Genomic DNA, 15,375 nt, shown 5'->3' on the forward strand with positions numbered 1-15,375 from the left:
TCCTAGTTTAGTGTAGTTTAGCAGCAGTCCATCCCCAACATATACAGCGTGGGTAGGAAAATTCTGAGTTACTTGAAGATTTGCCAAGCTAAAATCTGGTTCCATGAACTCACTTCTCTGAAATACACCTGTAATATATATGGATATGTAGATAATTCTGCCATGAAAGAGAACAGGGATTTACAGCCAAAGAGCAAAGCAGCATGTTTTCCCAACCCTTCCCCCCCCCCGAAAGGAGCTGTCTGCTACCATTTAGCTGAACTCTTCAATGACAAAAGACAAAGAGATTAGTTTTAACTACTTGTTATCTTAAGACGATGGGCATTCGGTCTGAGTTAAAACTTTCCATCACATGTTTCAGAGTTAAGAGTTAAATCAAACAGAACATTTCTGGTTTTATATTAATGCTGAACAGGCCCATAAAGTTCTGTGAGTATGAGTGAAACAGTTAAAAAAGGCTTTTCTTCCTCTTAACTATTTGCTTTCACACCTCTTTAATCTGATTATTTCCTCTCTCCAAAGGTAGTTAAAAACTCTCTGGTAGCTGTCCCCGAGAAAATTTCCCCTATTGACCCACAAAATAGTGTGAGGCCATCGTGGTTGATGCACCTCTGCAACATCACATGGAAGTCAGGAATACTGGCTTTTGATTGGAAGACTTGAGCAAGTGAAAGGAGAAAGGAGAAGGAGATCAGCTTTCTGTTTATCTAATTCCAGACAAATGGTTACAGCTGTTACCAGCTGAGATCATCCAGGCATATATAATCTTTCATTTAAAGTAGGGTTGTTTCCTTGTTTGGCCTGTTTGAGGAGGAAGACATTTTCATTCTTCCACTGGCTATACATTTTGCATATTCATTAGTTTGTAGCCAAAAAGTGTAAAAACAACAGCTCTCTGTTTGATTCACAGTCAGCTCAGCTCTTCACTGTAATCCAGATCTGATAACAACTCTCTGAACAGCTCTCCGGACTGGACAGCAAACTGTGAGTACAACACACTGATAATCCTTTATTTAGAAATGAAATGTACAGCAAACATTGAGTATAATGCTAGCGTCAGACTTTAATGTGATTTTCTAAAGATTCTACTTTATTAGATCAGTTTATCTAATATATTAAATAAATGTTTCTATGACTGTAGCTGGCTTCACAGTGTCCTGAGAGATGATTTACTTGGGAGATGTTTAAGGTCATCACAGAGTAAACAGAAATATCTTGCAAAGTTAACCTATGAATGCAAATGACTTTGTTGAAAAGGTCCTAATGTTTCCAACTTTCCTGTAAGACACAACAGAAAATTTCAGTATTTTGAATGTGCTGTTTATAACAATGCCCGGAATTCATACAGGTTACCCAAAGACCAGCACCAGGACAAACAAGCTTAAACCATTTAGCAGCAGTTTGCAGAATGGGAAATATCCATTGTGGTTTGACATGTTTCACCTCTTAAGGAAAGCATTTTAGAATGCATATATTCCCACATGCATCCAAATGTGCACAACAGACATTAATGAAGCATGGAGGTTCAACCCTCTGTGATCTGTTGTGCACAGAAATCCCTTTTGTTTCATAAAATGATTTCTAGTCTGATTTTCTAGTCCTTGGGTTGGAAGAAAATTGGTTTGGAAACATATTTGGCAATGCTACATCTCCTGCTTTGTGTTTGTGTGGGAGTCCCGTCAAAAACCTGACCATTATGCTAGCAGTGTCCAAGAGTTCTTTTTTTTTTTTTTCATACCGTGCCCCCCTTGTAATGGCTCTGGGCCCCCCTTAGGGGGCGGGCCCCAAACTTTGGCAACCTCTGTTCTAATAGATGTTTCCTCATTCCAGGTAATTTTCTGGTTTACAAACTGAATCAACTTCTGTGTGGGAAAAAACATCAGACAAAAGGACAGAGAGTGATAGTGTGGTTGTCTTTGGAAGTACAGGTGTTCATGTTCTCAGTGATTTCTGCCTTTGTGCAGAGACACACATTCATCATGTCGCTCTCTGTGACATTGTTGGTGCTGCTGATGGTTTGCGGCACTCAGGCTTCACATTTTTTAGGCACAGTCATGACCTACTACCCAAAGGACACTTTTGCAGATGGATCTGTCACAGTACGTACATTTTCTTTCTAAAATAATTTAGGTACGTGAAAAATTTAAAATGTTAGGTAAACACTTTGTGGCTGTAACTCTACAGGTGACCCTTCGGTATAAGCTGAACTTCCATCAATGCACAGAGTTTGACACTTGGAGTTGCCTCAGTGGTGACTGTGGGACTGGAACCCACACACTATATGTGGTAAAACAGGAGAGCAGTGGAGACTGGTGTCAGAGAGAGGGAATCATGACTCGACAGGTTTCCAGCAACACTCCGTTTGAGCTTTGGTGAGTGTACAACAACATGAAAAAGTCATTTGGAATCTGTAAAAACATTTTTAAATTGTCATTGATGTGCAACAAAACAAAATTTTCCCCAAAACGTCAATGGCTAAACTAAAAATAGTGTTTTAGAGGAGTGAAGAATTATATTAATGATCAGCTCTGCTGTATTGGAGCTAAGATAAACTAATAATTTACTACAACATGTTATGTTCAGAGTTTGAAAACTGAATTTCTGATTAATTTTCACTAAAGGTTGAATAGTAATGCATGGATATCTAACGTCAATGGCATTTCATCATGGAGAGCTGTGACTCGGGTGGAACTGAGGAACCGCTCCGACACCGGCAAAGCCAACACATCACCCCAGACCACCATCCTACCAGTTGTGAGGTAAGCCCATTTAATGTGTGTCTATGTTTGTAAACCTAGTTTTCTTTTATATTCGCAGGGCGACCGTGGCTCAAGAGTTGGCAGTTTGTCTTGTAATCGGAAGAATGCCGGTTCGAGCCCCAGCTCCGACAGTCTCGGTCGTTGTGTCCTTGGGCAAGACACTTCACCCTACTGGTGGTGGTCAGAGGGCCCGGTGGCGCCAGTGTCCGGCAGCCTCGTCTGACACTGACATTGTGGCTACAATGCAGCTTGCCATCACCAGTGTGTGCATGGGTGGATGACTGAATGTAGTGTAAAGCGCTATACAAATACAGGCCATTTATCATTCATATTTTACATTCATCCCTTTCATTTTCAAATTAATTTAAAATAATTATCACCTGTTCTTTACATTGAAATGAATACAGCAAATACAGCTAAAATCTTTGTTTCTCTCTCAGAGTTCCTTCAAACTGTCAGAGAGATTTCAACCTGTTGATGTTTGACCCTGATGGAGACAAAGTTAAATGCAGATATGGAAACTCCTCACTCTCAGAGTGTAACCCCTGCACTCCACCGTCTGTCCTCAGCCTTTCATCGGTGAGCAATGATTGTTACTCTCATGTCAGATGAGACAGGCAAAGACTGATAGCTGGCACAGACAGTCACGCAGTGTTGTGATGCAAAATTTTTTAATTGAATTACAATTCACATCAATTTGGAAGAAGTAAAAGTTTGTCCAAAACAAGTGGCATTTATTTATAGCCTTGAATTTAATTACGTAACAGGAAAAATTTTGGTTATTTTGACTTCAAGCCCATTTTCGTCCTCTTGCAGTCCTCTTGTACTCTGTCATTCAGCCCCACCAGCAGCAGTAATGAAGGTTCGTATGTAGTACAGCTGGTGATGGAGGACTTCCCCAGACAGACCATCACTCTGACTCAAACCAACAGGACACAAACAACAATAACTACCAACGATGCCATCAGCAAAATACCGATTCAATTTGCTTTGAAAGGTACCAATAAGGTTTCAATATCTTGAATTGATGGCACTAAAGAGCTGCTGCTGTTGAATATTAAATTGGTGCAAGGCCTGATACACATAGGTGTTTGATCACCTGTGAAAATAGCCTGTGAAAGTCCCCTTAACTTCTCTGTATTCTTCCAGTTGATCCTGCAGTGCCATCCTGCACAGAAGGACTCTTTCTGCCCAAGTTTCTTCCTCCAACACCAGCCAACGGAGCTCAGCTCTACAACAATGTCAGTCAGACTCTGGAAATTAACATCACTGCACAGGCACTTAACTCCACGTAAGTAAAACACAGTTAAAGACTTTGTCTGAATATATAAAAGTTAAAATATTTAATTCAAGGGAGCCTCTGGGTAGATATGAAATATAGGCCTACAAGTCATGAATCCAATAGAAATGAGTGACGTGCAAATTTTAAATATGCTTTAGTTTATTAGGTTACATATCTGACAGGATCTTTAGTATTAAAATCTCCAATGCTGATGTACAAGATTACAGTCAGAGGTCAAATTAAGGGCATTAATACAAAAAGATTAGGTAAAAAAAACAGTAAACTTTGAAAGTAAGGCAACATGAAACACTTCCATAGTTGGTTAGTTTAAAAAAAAAAAAACCCAAAAAAACATGGCTGTGCTCTAGTTGGGAAACAAAAAGAAATATGCTCCTTTTGCAGACGGAGAGATTTTGGAAAAAAGAATGTTGACAAGTTTTTGATTTTGTTTGTTGAAGGATCTCTGAGCTGCTCTACAGCGGGCCGTACAATTTAACCAGCAGTACATCAGGACCAGGACAGTTCACCCTGAGATGGACACCATCTGAGAGAGAAGACGGACAAAGCCTCCCCATCTGTTTTGTTGTCCAGGCAGTTTTCAAGTTAGTCTCATGTATCCTACTCTGTAGAAATCTATATGGGAAAACAGCTGAAATTCAGTGAATAAATTCTTTTAAAGATACAATTTTTATGTTATTTGACGTGTTTCCTGTTGTGAGGATTGTTCAGTCATTAAAAGGTAGTTAGCTGTCTTTTCAGTCAATAAATATTTTTTATCTTTTGAGATTACAATTGTAGTCAGAAGGTAAAATGAAAACCAGGAACTTGATAACAAGAGAAAAACAGATGTTAGATATGGAAACAAAGGACAACAAGAACATGGGTAGAAGATCATGGATTTATCAAGTAAATGAATATGGATGCTCACTGGGACCTTCAAATAGAAAGAGAAGAAGAGAGAAAAAACTGAAGAAGATTCATTGATGTAGTGAAGGAGGACATCCAGAGGGTTGGTGTGACAGAGGAGGATGTTAGAAACAGAGTGAGATGGAGGTAAATCTTCTGCTGTAGTGACCAGTAAAAGGTGCAGCTGAAACAAGAAGAATATAACATCTTTCTATTCAATTTTGAGCACAAAGCACTTTCTAGTACAAGTCTCATTCACCCTATCATACGTACACACAGACATGTGTCATGTAAAACATGTTCATACAGCGCTTTTATTTATAGCTAAGTACTTTCTATCTAACATTCACATGGATGCTTTGGCTCAGTATCACGAAACTTTGGCACATGGACAGAAGGAGCTGGGGATTGAGCCACTGCTGTACCAGCTGAGCCAACTGACAGGGTTGTCCTAAAATAGCACCTCAGTGTGAATAACAATGAGAAAGCAGCTTGTTTGAAAACCACCATGTTGTGAAAGCATGCTCAATTAATATACAAAGCGTCAGTAGTTAATTGACTTGAAGTTACCATGGCATCAAAGGCCTGTATAATGAAACTTTATCATTGTTTGCTTTGACATCTCTCACTCAGGTTATTTTGCAAACCAGCTACAAGTTGGTTTAATTTTTTTTGCCATGTTTATTGCATTGTGATCACATTTACCTTGTTTGAGAAGTTTTGACTTGACTGTTCTTTAACACACATTTTACAGATAAATATCTTCGCCTCTCAAGATAAGTTTTTAGCCAAGCATCAGATTTACCTTTACTTTTAATTTTTATGTTAAGGAGTGTTGAACAGGTATACTGGTATACTTGAAAGGAAAGATGATGTGAAACAACATAAAGAATAATTTTGTACTCTGTCAGGGGAAAATTTCCCAAATAGAAAGCTGCCAAAGTAAAACAGAGACACAGTGAGACAATATAAAAAATACCTATGTACATGGGTGAACTCTCGGGAGAGTCACACAGTACTCTTCTTTATTGCAGGTTATATAGGCACGTAGGTTACACAGCAGACGGAGGCAGTCTCCACCTGTTCTCAGAATATATTGCTTAACTGACAAATGCATATCTTACTAAACATTCTGTCTGTACTATACTAAACGTCTGCTTAAGTGGCATTTTCCGTTGCTTTTTGCACAGGAACTTGTCTTCACAGGCATTTGATAAGCATAGGCAAGGTTTCATGTTTTATCAGGGTGAATCATCATTCAGAGTTTACACAATCACAAGCAAAGCATATTTGAATAATAAACAAAATCTTTTCACATTTCCCTCCTGTTGTTTAACTTTCACACTAGTTAAAACACCATTGGTTTATTATCTGTGCATGATTTCTTGCAGTGCATTTTTAATCAGCACGTCATACATTGGTGTATCACAGCATTTCAGTGTCAGGTGGATTATCATCATCTTCGTCCATGGGCAGTGTCAGGTATGCCTGCACATGAACTGCAACAACTTTATTAATCATTGATTGTGCACATGGCAAAATACAAGTAAAAACAACAGAGTAGGAGTAGAAGAACTCCTACAAAAACCAGTCTTTTTATTAAAAGAGATTTCCAGGAACCACTCAACAGCCGGGTAAGCCAATCTTCAGTGTTCGTGACATAGTCCTGTTGCTGAGCGTCCCTGAGTTGTTTCAGCGTGCGTAAGGCGTCGGTCATGTTGGAAGAGTGAACATTATCTGGAATGTACGTACAGCATGTGTTGTTAAAGAGTATACAGAGTCCTCCTTTTTCAGCCAGAATCATGTCCAGTGCGACTCGGTGTTGCATCACAGTTATGCGCAGGGCATCAATCTCTTCATTTGAATCAGCTTCATCATCAGTGTCTGTGTCAGTGTCAGTGTGTTCTAATAACGTCATAGTTTCTCTTGGGCTGACAGGGTCTGGTGTAATGGCAGTTGCTATCAGCCTGTTGATCAGGGCTCTTACGGTCCAGTCATTGCCAGTGTAGGTGAAGACTGTGTCCTAGCCTTGGTCCCAGTCCGTGCTTGACAGGTACCAGTCATATTCGTTCCACTTGTTACCTCGACGGCCTCCAATGTGGAATGAGTTTAGTGGGATCCATACTGTAGAGGAAAAACTGGTTTTGTGGTAGCATAGGTATAGATCTTCGGTCTTCTTCAGGGTTGCAGTTTGGTTACATGGGTTGTCATATTTCCTGGCCCCTGCCACTCCGTAGCAGTATCCTCTACAGAAACTGCGCTTTTTCCGGGTCAGTTCCACTTTTTCCGTGGTGCGATGATCTTGTTTAGGGACAGCGCTTTGTTCCGAGCATGTCACATTTGGGTACTGACGATAAATCTGTGGGCAGTGGGGATCACAGGGATTATCGGTGCAGGTCATGTTCATGGATACGATGGCTATTGTCAGGAACACTGAGAACACAAACATGAAGCACAGGGTTGTGACTGTTGTCAGCTGGCATCCTGTTGTCCAGTATTGACGTCGTCTATGTCCATCTCTCCTTTCTCCCTCAGTGGAATCTTGGGTTCTTTGTCTAGCATCTCCATTCCTGTGAGTGTTCTCCTCTTCTCGACCACCAGACACACCCGTAGCCTCTAATGAGTAGACCTCAGCCAGAGGAGTGGGATCACGAGTGTTGCCACTGATCACCCTACCCCCCACCGAGTGAACACTAGAGGTTGGGGAGGACCAGAGTCTAAACTTATCACTCACTTTAAGGAGATGTTGGTGGGTCTTGGATTGGTTCAACCTTTTTTGTGTGGCTTTGATGAATCCACGAGGGTCGTTCAGCAATCCTACATGCTGTGGGTGTTGTGAGCAGGACCTGGAAGAGACTGGGAGAGAATCACGCGGCAGTTGGTTGCTCAAAACTATTTCTTTGTTTTCCAGTAGTTTTGTCATCCACTCTGCTTTTGTTGAGGGCAGGGTGCTTTGTTTTTGCTTTTTGTTTCTTTTCTCTTCACGCTTCTTACTTTCCTCCTGCCATGGTACAAAGAAACTTACGTATTCGTACATGCGCAGGACTTTCTTTTTACCACTAGTCTTTTCTATCTCTGCGTGTAGGCATTTGCTTAATTGCTGTATTTGGCCAGGGCTACAGTTCCCCTCCCAGGCGGTGCAGTTTGTTTTTTTGGGATTTCTCCACCTATTTGCGCTTATCTGTCCTGCACCAGGGCATTTTTTCTCTAACCATTGTTCATCTGCAGTCAATTCGGGTTTTGTAGATTTATTTCCCATATTTAATTTTTGATTTATTTTATTTGATAGTTCTTTGTTTATTTAGCGCTTAGTAATACACACACACACCTGCGGCGCTTTCGCTGGCACGAGAACAGAAAGAGGTGGCTGACACGCCCTTCTACTTTTGAGCTATTCTCAAAAGCGGTGTCATCTTTATGTGATAAAACACGACCTTCTTCTCGATTCGCCAGTACTTCAGCAACCGACAGTAAACAAATGAGTGGAATAGTTCAGCCTCCTTATTGTGCTGTAGAAATCAACTTATTCCACCAAAAAAACAATAAAAGACAGACAGTTTTAACGCACGTTCACGCTACCAGCTTCCTTGAAGCGAGCGTAGTGCTTCCAGCCTTTTAAACTGCGGAATGAGTCCACGCAGGACTACCAATTCCGTCTTACAGGCGAGTCCCTGACTTCCAGCCTTTTTAAACTGCGGAATGAGTCCACGCAGGACTACCAATTCCGTCTTACAGGCGAGTCCATTTTTACCCTTTCGGGGAGCTACCAATCATTCTTAGACGAGCTCAATATTTATTTTACTGCTTCCAACCCTCTGCGGGCGAGCTGACTACCAGTCCTCAGGACGAGCTTAATGCTTCCAGTCTGTCTTGGACGAGTCTTAAGTTTCGTTTTCGTTTTTGCGCAAACCTTTATTATCTCAAAGTGGTCTGTCCTACCTTGGCGCTGGTTTCTTCAGATGCACCTGATCAGCCCCCGACGGTGCGGACCGCTTGTAAAACGTTGCAACGTGGGCTTCTCGTACCGACGGGACTTGGTGAGGTGCTTTCTGTGAGAGCTGCTTTAAATAGGCTGTCTCATCCGGCTCAAGGACCAAGAAATGTCAGGGAAAATTTCCCAAATAGAAAGCTGCCAAAGTAAAACAGAGACACAGTGAGACAATATAAAAATACCTATGTACATGGGTGAACTCTCGGAGAGTCACACAGTACTCTTCTTTATTGCAGGTTATATAGGCACGTAGGTTACACAGCAGACGGAGGCAGTCTCCGCCTGTTCTCAGAATATATTGCTTAACTGACAAATGCATATCTTACTAAACATTCTGTCTGTACTATACTAAACGTCTGCTTAAGTGGCATTTTCCGTTGCTTTTTGCACAGGAACTTGTCTTCACAGGCATTTGATAAGCATAGGCAAGGTTTCATGTTTTATCAGGGTGAATCATCATTCAGAGTTTACACAATCACAAGCAAAGCATATTTGAATAATAAACAAAATCTTTTCACATACTCTAAATAACAATATCTATTGCACTGACTTATTTCTGCAGTGGAACCAAGTATCACTCCGAGCTTCGATGTGTCATTGTGACTGTTGCAAACGGTGAGTAGAGCCCTTCATCATTGTAGCCACATTGAAATCTAATTTACTGGACCAGTGTAACTGAGTTATAACATCTAATTCTGTTCATAGGACCAATAACAACCACACCAACTACTACACCTACAACAACTACCACCAATACACCAAATACTACACCTACAACAACTATTACACCTACAACAACCACCACCAGTACACCAACTACTACACCTACAACAACTGCTACACCTATAACAACAACTACCACCAGTACACCAACTACTACACCTACAACAACTACCACCAGTACACCAACTACTACACCTACAACAACTACTACCAGCACTTCAACTACTACACCTACAACAACTACTACACCTACAACAACTACTACTAGTACTTCAAGTAAAACTCTTCCTGCATCAACTACACCCAGTGAACGATCTTGTGAGTATAAATGAAATGACATGATGTTTAGAGAGTTACTCTGTCTCAGTGCAACATATATTACTCTCACTTTAGTTCATGCCTGTGAATTGGTGGTCACACCAAAAAAGTAATATTTCATGTAAATTTCATATCACTACATAATACTCTCAATTTAGAATGTGTAAATCCAGCACAATACTTGGTTTTTGGAGGTATATTGAGTAAATTTAGCAGTACTGACTAACTGCATATAAAACCCAAAGTCCAAAATAAAGGCATGAGCTGATTACAGGTGATTACACCAGACCACAAAAGCACAATGGTTGTCATAAGTAAGAAATATACAATGATGATGCTTGCAGAAAGTAAATAGTAGAGCTAAATAAGCCTTGGTGGACACAAACAGGGTTCTTTCGACAAAAAACACAAATCAAATTTTTGGTGACACAAAAGTCTTTAAAATGTGTAATTTCTAAACATTTAGCAAAATATTTAGCAAAAATACACAAATACAAATGTGTCATGAAGTACAATGTGAGCGACAACACAACCAAACTCAAAATTCACAGCGGAAACTCTCATTTCTACCACAAAACAGAAAATAATGTATGTGGTCTGAATTAAAAAAAGATCAGCAGAGATTAGGTTGCTTGGAAACTTTAATCATTGCAACTACTTGCAGTAATTTTAGTTCAGCACTGAATACAGTTAGGCGATTTCTAATGTATTCTAATGCGCCTTTGTGTTTTTAGATGTTACAGTTCTTAAATTGAAGATGACCTCTTTGGTGGACTTGTCTAAAATTGATAGAGATACCTTCCTTTCACAGGTAAGTAAATTCTTACTGTATCTATTCAGAAATGCTATCAGAGCGTGAAATAAGTGCACCATATGGACAACAAATTACAGAAGCATTAAAACTGTTAAAACCTTTTGACTATAAATGTGTTTCTTCAAATGTACACTTTAATATGCATTGATGCTTGATCAATCATCTAGGTAAGGAAATCCCAAAAAGTTGATTCTGCTCATCTGGGTGAAGTGTTTTCAGTGGAAGAAATGTTTCATCATGCGTCCAAGTGACTCCTTCAGTCTCACCTAACTGCAGGTTTTCCAACCTTATAAATACGATATTTTTTATAAGGTCAGTTTCTTGATGACCAGAAGTAAATTCAGCTTAGGAGCCTGAGTGTGAGAATAAGACACAAACAACAGAAGTTGAGCTAATGAATGTACACTACCCATCAAAGGTTTAAGAACATCCTAATGTTTCCAGTTATTTATTGCAATTCAAATCAATCAAGTCCAATGAACAGCTTGAAAAAGTACCAAGGTAAGTGGTGAACTGTCAGAGGTTAAAAGGTAAGGTTATCCAAAACTAAAAAATAATGTACATTTCAGAATTATACCAAAAAGCCTTTTCGAGAAACACAAAATGGGTTAACAATTTAAAGCTGTTCTGCAGCAATGGAGGTTAGTCAAACCTTGAAAGCTGGTGGTCCAACAGGTGTTCCAACTTTTCCGGATTACTTACAACCCTCTGTCTGCATAAAAGCAGCGTTGAACACACTGTGGTACCATATCCTTGTGAGCATCAGTTGAACAGTATGGTACAACAGAAAGTAGTGCGTTGTTACAAATATAGCGTAGTAAAATCAAAAATACTTCTAGGTCCCATCAAAATTAATCAAATTAGCAACAAAGCTATTAAAAAGTATCCAGAAACATTTAAATATTCAAAAAACAAACTTTAATTGTTTTTGTGTTGCGCAACAGGGTCAAAAATCCAAATGACTTCAAAACAATTTAAAAATTTTGTTTTAGCATAAAATAGGAAAAGTTACGAAAAATATTCAAAATGGACAAAACTACAAAAGTCAAATCTTTCACTCAACAATCAAAGAATTCAGTCATAATGATAACAAAAACTGTTCTTTAATAAATAAAATCACCGATAGCGACTTCAGCTTTCAGTGAAGACAGCTGGGATAGGCTCCAGAACCATGATCCTGAAAAGAATAAGCAGAAGAGAATGGATGGATGGATGGGTAGCCTAGCATTAGCTCAACAAGGTTTTAAATGGGGGGAATGCAACGCCACATTTTCTTTAACAGTAACTAAACAAACAAAGCAGACGACTCACTCTTAAGAGAACTGAGTAAAGACACAGTGGTGAATCAGTCGGTGGGGTTGTCTGAAGTTGTTAAGCAGTATATTTGCTGCCATGATGCCAGGTCTCTCTTGGAAATTAGATTTTAATCTCAATGAGATTTTTTTTACGTGGATAAATAAAGGACTGGTAATAATATTGTGTCAGTAATTTGCCATATGCTGAGAGAGCACACCAGCCACAGAGACAGCAGCAGAAATGAAGCAGGGGAAATGCAAGAGATTGCAGTCGAATTAATGAAAAGTTAATTTCCACCACAACAAACAGATTGCCCGAAGGGCTGTCTGAGTTCACGTTGGTAACAATAGATGGTGAAAAATTTACTCTATGGCCCCCTCGTTGATTTGGAGATGACCCTCTAACCCACTCAAACCAGTGTTCCTCCCTCTGTTCGCTCAGTTACTTGGATGAGTGATGATAATTTTCTCCCATTGAAAATGCTACGTCCAGATGACCAGAATCACTGTATTGTAAGAATCAGAGTTTGAATTGGATAGAGGATTAGTTTGGGTGAGCTGTGTCTAACATCTCACTTTGAGAAATGACTGTACGAGGCCGTACTATAAACTGAATATTCATCCCAATTTACTTCACACGAGAACATACTCCAACATAAAAAAAAAATGTTTCTGAGTTGTAAAACCTGTGCTGCTCCTTTCTAAAGAAACCTCACATCTAAAAGATGGGTGATTATATATCTCTCTTCCTTTTTTCTTTCTGTAGATCAAAAATTTGCTGATATCCAAAGGGCTGCCCCAACACATGATCGTCCGACTAATAAGCAGCAATGCACAGATTGGTCCAACTGCAGCACCCTCTACTGGCAAAACATGAACTGGCAGCTTAAGGAGCTTCTTCATGGCAGCTGTTGAATGCAGTTCAGTCTTCACTGTTCTTTAACACACATTTTTAATAATTACAATCACTTCTCAAGAGCAGCTTTTAAAAGCAACATGTTACCCTGACTCTCCAGTGCTACACAGCAAATCCAGCATGTCAAAATTAACACTGTCAGATTTGATTTCAACACTATTAAATTGTCTATATGGGTCCACACCAGAGAGTGTTAATTTAACTCTTTTTGGAGAGTTGGTAAGTTAACTCTGATTTAGTGTTAAACACCAAATCTATCTGGAGTTGATAATTTAACACTTACTAATGCTAACTAGGTGTTAAGAGTTTATATATTAACTCTCAAAGAGTATTTTAGTTTAACTACATAAGAGTTATCTTCTAATTAATTCTAAAAAGTGGAAATTCTACTGTTCTGAACTTCTAGAAATTCCTTTGGAAATAAACATTAAAAAGATGCAATGGTTTTTGAAAAACATTTATTCTGAACTGTGCACCACAATTTCAAAACATTTTCTGAAAGAAAACAATCTACATGTTCTCACTTTCATTAGAATTTTGTTTATCAAAAGGTCTGACATAGGTGAGCTGGTAAATGCAAATAAATAACAGCATTCTCATCACTTATTTCTTCAATACAATATGCATGTCCTTCATTCATCACTTTGTGGAACTTCAACGCACTTCTGCTCTCCCCCATATTCCACCTTCATATTCACAGCATATTCTGTGTGGAGATTGATTAAAAATTGATTAAAAATTAGTTGACACTAATTTATTGCACAATTAATCCGATAATCAATTGCAGCACAGTAAAAAAAAAAGGAATAATTTTTGAGCCATTACTTGTGTAAAGTATTTTCCCAAAAGACAAGAACACAGACAACAGGTAATACTGAACTAAATTTAAAACCTCATCTTTTTCATTTTTACCTAAACCATGTGCACAAAACTCTGGAGGGATCTAAATGCTAACGTAGAACCCAGTCAGGACATATATAGAAAAAAACGAGCAAACAGCGGTAGCTGCTGTTTGCTCATTTTTTTTTATTTTTATTTTTTTTTATAGGAGATCGTTTTCAGGCTTCAAGTAGCACCATTATACCAACATTTCACATTGTAGACATTGTTTTAGGTTTATTTAAGTTGACCAAAAATTTGACTGAAAATTCACATGCAAGCTTTTTTTCAAGGCTGTAGTATTTGCCTGCAAACAATACATTTCAGCTAGCTAAAACAGAATATCATGCTATCACCGAGCAACATGGCTAATGACTTTCACACAGCTTTGTCTCAACTCCAAAGAGCCACAGAAGTAAAAGCTAATAATAATAAGTGAAACAATCTTTGAAAAAATGACTTACCAAGAATGGCAAACAACTCAAATATGTAGAGCAAAAGGTTCTGAAACGCTTCACTTCAGCTTCGATTGGAGCCTATGGTGCTGGGGGCGGAGTCTGTGAATTTACTCTATTAGTGTCATAGCCCCTCTAGGAGTTCGGAGTTAAGAGCTCAAGAGTTAATGTTTCCATTGTAACACCTCCAGATTTGACATAGAAACACTAATTTTTAACACTCAGTTTTAACTACTATAATTTTACACCGCAGAGTTACATTAAAGGAATGTGACTCTACTAAGAGTAAAATTAACTCTACTTTTGCAAGAAGACTACTAACACCAATACATTTAACACTTTTGAATTTGCTGTGTATAATCTGAAATTAATTAATTTGGACTTAATTTTGTTAGATTGTGTAGATTAAATGTTATTTTGCACTATAGCCTAGCACAGATACACTGATTGATTATCCACAACTGGAAAAGACAATAGATAAAATAATTGTAGTGGAAGATTTTAAGATTCATGTAGATGCTGATAACGAAAGCTTCACTTGATGCACCTGGAGACCGCTGGGAGCACTGTGAGAATCATGTTCTTTGATTTCTCCAGTGCCTTCAACACTATTCTTCCCAAGGTCCTGAAGGACAAGCTGGAGAACTCTGGAGTGGACCATCACCTCACTACCTGGATTTTGGACTACCTCACCGACCGACCACAGTATGTGAGGACTCAGGGCTGTGTGTCGGACAGGGTCGTCTGCAGTACGGGGGCCCCACAGGGAACGGTTCTGGCTCCGTTCCTCTTCACCATCTACACTGCAGACTTCTCCCACAACTCCACCCAGTGCTTCCTGCAGAAGTTGTCTCATGACTCTGCAATAGTCGCCTCATCACTGATGGGGATGACAGGGAGTACAGAGGACTGACCCAAGACTTTGTGGACTGGTGCCAGCTGAACTACCTCCAGATCAACCCCAGTAAAACCAAGGAGCTGGTGGTAGACTTCCGCAGGCACAAACATCCTCCACTGCAACCACTGAACATCCAAGG

At 39.3% G+C, this 15,375-nt stretch overlaps 1 protein-coding gene across 1 annotated transcript; it reads left to right on the forward strand.

Annotated features, from left to right (window-relative positions):
* Positions 1–757: 757 nt before the first annotated feature.
* Positions 758–13,431, forward strand: LOC116311110 (mucin-17-like). Its single transcript, XM_039600544.1, has 12 exons — positions 758–984; positions 2,031–2,099; positions 2,185–2,372; positions 2,622–2,759; positions 3,200–3,338; positions 3,576–3,756; positions 3,909–4,050; positions 4,500–4,643; positions 9,501–9,553; positions 9,644–9,979; positions 10,714–10,790; positions 12,855–13,431. The coding sequence occupies exons 2-12, from the start codon at positions 2,055–2,057 to the stop codon at positions 12,963–12,965; spliced, it is 1,554 nt and encodes a 517-aa protein (XP_039456478.1). The 5' UTR covers positions 758–984; positions 2,031–2,054; the 3' UTR covers positions 12,966–13,431.
* The last annotated feature ends 1,944 nt before the right edge of the window (positions 13,432–15,375 follow it).

Source organism: Oreochromis aureus, linkage group 3, assembly GCF_013358895.1.
Source record: "Oreochromis aureus strain Israel breed Guangdong linkage group 3, ZZ_aureus, whole genome shotgun sequence".
Taxonomy (NCBI): Eukaryota; Metazoa; Chordata; class Actinopteri; order Cichliformes; family Cichlidae; genus Oreochromis; species Oreochromis aureus.

Excerpts from the sequence above, each read along its gene's own strand:
- LOC116311110 (XM_039600544.1), top strand. The coding sequence starts at position 2,055 with ATGACCTACTACCCAAAGGACACTTTTGCAGATGGATCTGTCACA. Across the intron at positions 2,100-2,184 it reads TTGCAGATGGATCTGTCACA|GTGACCCTTCGGTATAAGCT; the intron begins GTACGTACATTT and ends GTAACTCTACAG. Across the intron at positions 3,757-3,908 it reads GATTCAATTTGCTTTGAAAG|TTGATCCTGCAGTGCCATCC; the intron begins GTACCAATAAGG and ends GTATTCTTCCAG.